The sequence below is a fragment of the Neomonachus schauinslandi genome, chromosome 13, assembly GCF_002201575.2.
Source record: "Neomonachus schauinslandi chromosome 13, ASM220157v2, whole genome shotgun sequence".
In the NCBI taxonomy this organism is placed as follows: domain Eukaryota; kingdom Metazoa; phylum Chordata; class Mammalia; order Carnivora; family Phocidae; genus Neomonachus; species Neomonachus schauinslandi.
The window spans coordinates 88,005,697-88,013,615 of NC_058415.1; the positions used below are offsets into that span (position 1 = coordinate 88,005,697).

Below are 7,919 nucleotides of genomic sequence, written 5' to 3' on the forward strand. Positions count from 1 at the left end.
AAAGGGGAAGGAAAAAAAGAGAGAAAAGCAGGCGCATTTATTCTCACTGTGTCTCCGACCATTTCCCCTTTCTTTTTGATTTCTACATCGCTGACTTGAAAGCCCTTGAGTGACAGCCTCACAGGGACCAGCGAGGAAGCCGTGAGCGGTAGCAGAACTGGAAATGCCGTGGCACAGTAGGTAGAAAGTAACGTAATTATAGAGCAGGTCAGAGCCACTCGAATGAACAAAAATAAAAGCAAAGAGGTTTTCTGTAGACCGTCAGGGGAGGTACAAAAAAAAAAAAATCATTGTAAACTCTTTTTCCACCACCCCCCCACCACCACCACCCCAAACCACAATTTTAAAAAGAGGTTTTTCAGCTCCCGAGAAACACCTCTGGGAACTCTTGTGCAGCCTCGAGCGCGGGACAAGTGTGTCCCCGGACGTGGGCCTCTCTTTACCGGAGCTGCTGCGGCGTCCTGGGAGGGGAGCAGGAAAGTTTGTTTTGACACGTGCGAAGTGGTGATGAAAAGGCAGATGCACGTGGAGGGGAGCTGGAAGGGGCTCTGAGCCCTGGCTTCTCCCTGAGCGGAGCACAGGGGTCCTTCCAAAGGGGACGGGTGATTCAGACAGTGGCAGCGTGTTCCAGGATTTGATTTGTGTGGGGCGGGGTAAGCTTTCTCATCCAGAACAAGGTCTGTAAAAGGGAGCTGCAGAGCCTGATGCTTTAGTTTGGTCCAGCTTTTTCTCTGCCCAGTGAGGGGTGCCAAGAGGCAGCCTTTCCGAGGTCCGACATCTTCCCCCTTACAGGAGACTTGCTGGTCTGCTCCTGGTGGCTTGCGCCACCTGAGACCTAGAGGGGCCAGCGGAGGTGGGGAGGAGGAAAGAAGGGGTGGGAGTGTGGGAGTTCATGTGCAGCTTCCTGGGCCCATGAAGGTCAGGGCTGGGGCATGGTGGGGGTAGGGCAACAGAGCCCACGGTCCTGAACAAGTTGCAGGACAGCTGAGCGTAGACACCCTACTTGTTGTTGTCAAAAGTCCACAATCCACAAAGAGCCAGCCAGAAGCACAGCTTTAGGGTCTCAGGGTGGGGAAGAAAAATAGCAGATTCCCCTCTGCCCTCCTCCTCCCCAATCTCACCTCTCCGGAGAAGGCTCCTGAGGGGACAGGCCGCCTCCTTGTCATCGAGAACCTTGAGACTGCTTTGTCCTGAGGCTGGAGTTCTGGAGACAGGAGGACAAGGGGCTGATTCAGAGTAGGACGCGTGAGAAACAGAGAAGGGACCCCCTCCCCGCCAGAGGCTTGGAGGGTGGCCGTGCGGAGCCAGATCTGAGACCACAATGCCCTGAACTTGTCCTCAAAGAGCTTATCCCAGCTGTGATTAAGGCAGATGGGTGATTGATTGCTGACGTCTGCTGCCCCACCCACGTACCGTGGGCCCTGTTCCCTTCTTGCTCCTATTTCCCCAGCACCTGCAGACCATACGTGCCTAATAAATGCCTGAATAAATGAATGAGTGAATGAATGACACGAGTCATGGTGTGGCAGCCGCATCAGTTCCTGTGGAGTCAGTGATAACACTGAGAGGCCCATTTGACAAGTGAAAGCCTGAAGCTCACCGAGTGGAAATGGGTACCCTAAGCTCTGCGGCGGGGCAGGGTGGCAGAGCTCGGCTGTAGCCCCGGCTGGGAGGACTGTGGTTGGGAAGGGTTCCTCGAAGAATAGCTAAGTGAAAACAGCCCAGAAGATGAAGGCTGTCGAATCTGGAAGATGGCAGCTGTGGATGGGGGAAACGTTTATAACAGTGGCGGCTGAGCAGGCCCTTCTCGGGGCCAGCCGGCGTGGGGCAGGTGCCAGGTTTGTGGATGGATCTCAGTGCCGGGGGCGCTGAGAGCTTCGGGGGCGCTGTCACGAGTCCAAGGCTGTCCCGGGTGCACCCCGTGGCCTCCCGGGCCTTCGGGCCACTGGATGCCATCAGCTGTTGCTGGAGATTTCTCTCAGAGCCCCCCCACCCCACCCCACCCCACCCCAGCCCTGAGGGCAGAGCTGGCTCACGGATATGTCCTCGGCTTACAAACGCAGTTCTCTGGTTCGTCGGAGGACTTCGCTGGCTGGCACTGGCCGAGCCGGGACCCTACCTGTCCCATTCCCGTAGCAGGGCTGAGACTCCTGCTATCTGGCCCTGGACACGGTGCCTGGCCCATAGTAGGGCTCCTGAATTGGACAGAAACGCAATGAGAAGCCAAAGTGTGGGCCAACCCGGCTACCTGCGAGCCTGAGCTGTCGTCCCTAGCCCCAGAGAGCCCCGACGTCGGAAGTGAGGCCTGGGGGTGTGCTGACAGCCTTTCACTCTCTCTTTGCAGCATGAACGTGCAGGGTGATTATGAGCCAGTCGATGCCACTGGGTTCATCAATATCAACTCCCTCAGGTGAGCAGCTCTGGGCCCTGATGGGTCTTCGGACCCCCCAGGTGTGGGCAGCAGGCTCTGATGGGACCTCAGCTGCTCCGACCGCTGGCCTGTCCTAGAGAAGCCCCATCTTCCCGTCCCTCTGCCCACAACATCTTCAGTGCCTGCTTTGGGCCCAGCTGGCTCCTATTCTCAAAGGGGCAGAAGGCATAGCCGGAAGCCACACGGGGCCCTGGGTGCTTGGGTCCCCTGTTTCTGGGTCCTACCCTTTGCCTCACTCACTCCCACCCTCTCCAGCTGCAAGAAGGAGTCCGTTGCCTGGGCAGGTTAGAAAGGCAAATGGCCCAGAGGTAGAAAGGAACCTCAGAAAGTCACCAGGCCAGAAGGCACCTGGTGCCTACCTGTCACCATACCTGCGCTGCAGGTCTGGCTGGAAACCATCCTAGCCACGTGGATGCCCATGGCCTAGTGGGATAGCATGCATCAACTGAAGCCACTCAGACTTGGGTTCAGATCCTGGCTCTGCAGGATGGTCCTCTGATCCCTTCTGGATCCCTGGGAACACAAATGGGGATATTGACCATAGCCACCTCACAGGTGTGGCGTAAGTTTGCATGAGTCCCAGGAAATCAAGCACTCAGCCCAGACCCTGGCCTGCAGGAAGAGCTCACGGGCTCAGCCCCGGTGTAGCCCAGGGAGGGGAGGGGCACGCACAAAGGCAAGCAGGGTCATTTATTACCAGCAGCTACCATACACTCTTCCAGGCACTCTCCTGGGTCGTCCCATTGCATTCTTAACACAAATTTGCAACTCCAGGAACAGGCCCAGAGTGGTTAAGTAAGCCATCCACAGTCACACAGCTAGGAAGCTGTGGACCTAAGTCCAGAAGGTGTGTCTGTCCAACTCCCAGTTCTGCGTCACCAGCTTCCTTCTCTCCCAGCTTGGCGTTGGGAAGAAGGCACGAGTCTCTCTTGTCTCCCTGACACATGTCCTGGGCACAGAGCCACCATTTTCTCCCAACGCCAGGCTCTTGTCCCTGGAGCCGAGAGACTGGGAGAGACGCTGAATCCGGATGACCTTCCCGGGGTGCTCTCCACTCCAACAATCATGTCCACATCCCCCCCTCCCGCCTCCTTCGCCCTCTGTATTTTATGACTATAAACCCTTTTAAATGGCTCCAAACACATCGGGTTTTCATAATGGCCTCTTCATTTCTCCCATTGCCAGTTAAATGCTTTGTCTTCAACAATGCCAAGCAATGTTTTCCCCCAAAGATAAATTAATTACATTATCCTGATTGGAGGGCAGGAGGGGCCAGGGCAGGACCAGGAACAGAGGGGGAGAAAAAAGACAACTTCACACACATCTTAACTAACAGCTGCCCCCGCCACCCGGGTTCTGCCTGAATTAATTGAATGGAGTGCATGTTGTTATTGTTAATTTACATTTTTCTTTGTTTTCAATCTGGTTTACAGGCTGAAGGAATATCATCGCCTCCAGAGCAAGGTCACTGCCAAATAGACAGGCTGACAATGAGGAGCTGGGCCGCCTCATTTGCCCATCTCCCAAGTACAGGCGCTAATTGTTGTGATAATTTGTAATTGTGACTTGTTCTCCCAGGCTGGCAGCCTGGTGGGGGTACCAGGCCCCAGCTTTGTTCCCTGCTCCCCTGTAGCCTGCCGAAGTGGTCATTGGAGGGAAGGGTGGAGGCAGCTGCAGTGGGGAGATGTAAAATGACAATTAAAAAAAGATACATGAGTCTTCTGTTTCTTTATTTCTGCAGAGAGGGTGTTGGGGGGACGCGTGCGCACGCGTTTGTGTGTGCGTGTGTGTGTCATGCTCTTCTTAGTCCAACCTTGGTGTTTTCTGATTTAAGCGCCGCCAAAGCCACCTTTTGCCCAGGAACCTGTTTCTCTGGAAGGATCGGAGGCTCTCTCCCCCAGCGAGAACCAGGGAATCCAGATATGCCCCCCTGGGTCGGCCTGGCATTTTGTCACCGACTGTGGCCCCGTGCCGTGTCACGGGGAACCAAGGAGAGTTTGGGTGACATGCAGGAGAGCTGTCCTACCATTGCCCACAGAGAACTGGGAATGGCGGCCATGACTGACCACACGAGGCTCCCCCACTACAGCACAGTAGCCTTAAGTACCCTAAATTGTGGAGGAGGAGGAGCCCCCAGTAAGAAGAAAAGCCTGGCAGAGAACAGAAAAGGACAGGCACAAAACTTTAGCGGACACTCTTGGGGGAGGCCACTTGGCCTACAAGGTTCCCGCTACTGCTCCTCCACCAACCCAAAGCGGCCATGTCTGCACAGTGACTCCGCCCCCTCAGTCAGAGTTCATTGGCTCATGACTGGACACCTGACCTAAGCTGGACCAATCAGAATCTCACTCCCAGGAACTGGGCGGGTACAGATAGCCAGAAGCGAGGACAGGTGCACTTGGGCCAGATAGGATGCCCGGTCGCGCGGAAAGCAGAGAGAGAAGAAAGAGGCAGGAGGAAGGGGGAAAGAGTGGGTTTTAGGTTTAGAATCCCAGTACCCATCCTGGTAGGAACCATGGTGTTGATGGCGTGTTTTATGGGTTTTTTTGTTTTGTTTTTTAAGGAGACTCCATGCCCATTGCAGAGCCCAATGCAGGGCCTGAACTCAGGTTCCAAGATCAAGACCTGAACTGAGATCAAGAGTCAGACAACCAACTGAGCCAATCAGGCACCCGGGTGCTGGTAGCATTAATGGTGGCATTTCTCAATCCAGATTCTGTAAGACACCTGGGGTTCTCATAACCAATTGTCATTTAAGGCTTAAGCTTGATGAGGGAGTTCCTGATACCAACCAGAAGCATCTTTCCTGGGAAAACTTGAATGCTGGTTACTCTCTGCCCTGCCCTGGTTCTGAACACTCCACTGCCTTTGTCAATGAGGGTTTCTTTCCAAACAAGTTTTGTCTTGAAACGTATTTTTCTCTGATGATAGAAGTTATAAATGAATTATTCAATATTAATTTTGCCAAACACTTTGCTGTACACTTTATTCACATTATCTCACTTGATCTCCAAAACAACACTGTGAGGTAGACACTTCCATTTCCATTTTGCAGAGGAGACAACAGATGCAGAGAAATTGATTTGCCAAAGGTCACTCAGCTAGCAAGAAGACAGCCAAGAACCAAATCCTGGCCTGGCTGACCCCCAAAGCGTTGTTTATGTCCTTAATCATCATGATAGGCTGCATCCTACTAAAAAAATAAATAAAATTTTATGGCGAGAATGATCAGCCATCAGCTTAGCATCCCAGTTACAAACATTGCTTATACTTGGTGTATTTCTTTCTGGTCATATTTTTCTATGCTTATGAATATTTTTGCAGAGTTCTTTGGGTTAAAGTATTTTAAAAGCAGATGTTGCACTGTGCTTTAAAATGTTAACACTAGATCATGAATGGTTCCCTACATCATTAAATCTCTTCTCAAACACAACAGCTACATAATATTCTACTATAGTGGGGGGAAAAAAACGAAGTTACTCAACTTTTTCCCATTCGTAGATTTAGTTTTTCCACATCTAAATTGTTTTCCTGCCCTTTGTTGAATTTGAGTATTTTGGGTGGTTGGTTTATTAGCTATACTTTTATCGCCTTTTTGGTGGATTCTCTAGGGTTTACCTTTGGCTTACCCCAGTCTACCTTCAACTATTACCACACCACCTCACGTGTATACGAGAATCTTACAACAACCTTAGAACATTTCCCTTTGTGCTCTTGTTGTCGTAGGTATTACTTTTTTCAAAACCCCACAGCACGTTGCTATTACTTTTGCTTTGGATTGCCAAATATTTTTAAACGATTAAAAATAAGAAAAGAATGTTTTGTATTTATCCTCGTATAGGATTGGCAATGTTTCTTTCTTCAATGTTTGATAGAATTGACCAGTGAAGCCATCTGGGCCTGGAATTTTCTTGGTGGAAAGCTTTTAAAGGGGCACTTGGGTGGCTCGGTCTGTTAAGTGTCTGCCTTGGGCTCAGGTCATGATCCCAGGGTCCTGGGATCGAGCAGGGCGTCTGGCTCCCTGCTCGGCGAGGAGTCTCCTTCTCCCTGTCCCTCTGCCTGCCCCTCCCCCTGCTTGTGCTGTCTCTCTCTCAAATAAATAAATAAAATCTTAAAAAAATAAAGTATAAATTCAGTTTCTTTGATTCACATAGGGTCATTCATGTTGTCCATTTCCTCTTGGGTCACTTTGGGTAGTTTGTGTCTTTGGAGGAATTTACCCATTTCATTTAGGCTGCCAATTTGATGGGCATAAAGCCCTTCATGATATTTCCTTATGATCTTTTTTCTTTTTTTTCTTTTTCTTTTTTTTTTTTTTTAAAGATTTTATTTATTTATTTGACAGAGAGAGACACAGCGAGAGAGGGAACACAAGCAGGGGGAGTAGGAGAGGGAGAAGCAGGCTTCCTGCAGAGCAGGGAGCCCGATGTGGGACTCGATCCCAGGACCCTGGGATCATGACCCGAGCTGAAGGCAGTCGCTTAACCAACTGAGCCACCCAGGCACCCTTTTTTCTTTTTTTTCCTCCAAAATGTGTTTATTGGGATAGTTTCCCACTTATCTTGATTCAGGGTGCTTTTAGCGCTGCCTCTGTCTGAAGGAGAATCCTTCTGGAAGCCTTGCTTTTCCTCCTGTAGGCTGGCAAAGGACAGTGGAGCATCCTGGGCACTTCACGTCCATGAGTAGGAGTTGGGGCTCTGCACCAGGTGCTCCTTCTTGTGTTTCCTCTATCCTCTTCCCAGGACGGGTGGAGGAGGTCCTTCGAGAGGGGCATGTTCTCATGGGGAGGTCATCACCACTGGAAAGGCTCCTAATTATCTTTTTAATGTGTTCGGATTGATAGTGATGTTCCTCTTTCAGTAATTACCTTGGTATTTTGTGTCCTTGTGTTTTCTTGATCAATGTAACTAAAAACATATCATTGTTTGTCCCTTGCTTTGTAATGTCTCTTTTTTCTGCCTGCTTTTAAGACTTTCTCTTTATTGCTGATTTTCAGCAACTTGATTATGTGTTGTTATGGTTTTCTTATGTTTATTCTATTGGGGCTCATTGAACTCGAACTTGTGGATTTTTATCAAATTTGGAACATTTGGGGCAGTTTTTCCTCTCAGTTTATGTACATCACATCGTTTCTCATCCTTGCTGTCTCCACCATGGTTCCCATCTCACTCAGCATAAAATCCAAAGTCCTTCCTACAGCCAGCACCAACTACCAGACACAGAAGTGTGACTGCATGGGTCAAGCCGTAAGATGACAGCAGCTGTCTGAATGATCCCACACAAGACCAGCCGAAGAATCATCCAGAACCACAACCTCTAGGCTCATTACAATGAGTAAAGTTTGGTTCTATTGCATTCAGTTCTATTGCACTGGATTATTTATTATGCAGAAACAGACCATTGATACATTTACTATGGCCTGTGATTCCCTTCATGATCTGGCTCCCTACTAGCTCCCTTCCTCACCTCCATTCACTCTCCCTCCCAT

The 7,919-nt window shown here is 50.4% G+C and overlaps 1 protein-coding gene across 1 annotated transcript in view; it reads left to right on the top strand.

The window, feature by feature from the left end:
* The window catches only part of ASS1 (argininosuccinate synthase 1), a 50,675-nt gene extending 46,528 nt beyond the window's left edge, over positions 1-4,147 (top strand). The window contains exons 15-16 of the mRNA XM_021691748.1: positions 2,345-2,410; positions 3,865-4,147. Coding sequence (XP_021547423.1) covers positions 2,345-2,410; positions 3,865-3,910 — 112 coding nt within the window. The 3' untranslated portion in view covers positions 3,911-4,147. The remainder of the gene's footprint in view (positions 1-2,344; positions 2,411-3,864) is intronic.
* Positions 4,148-7,919: the final 3,772 nt, after the last annotated feature.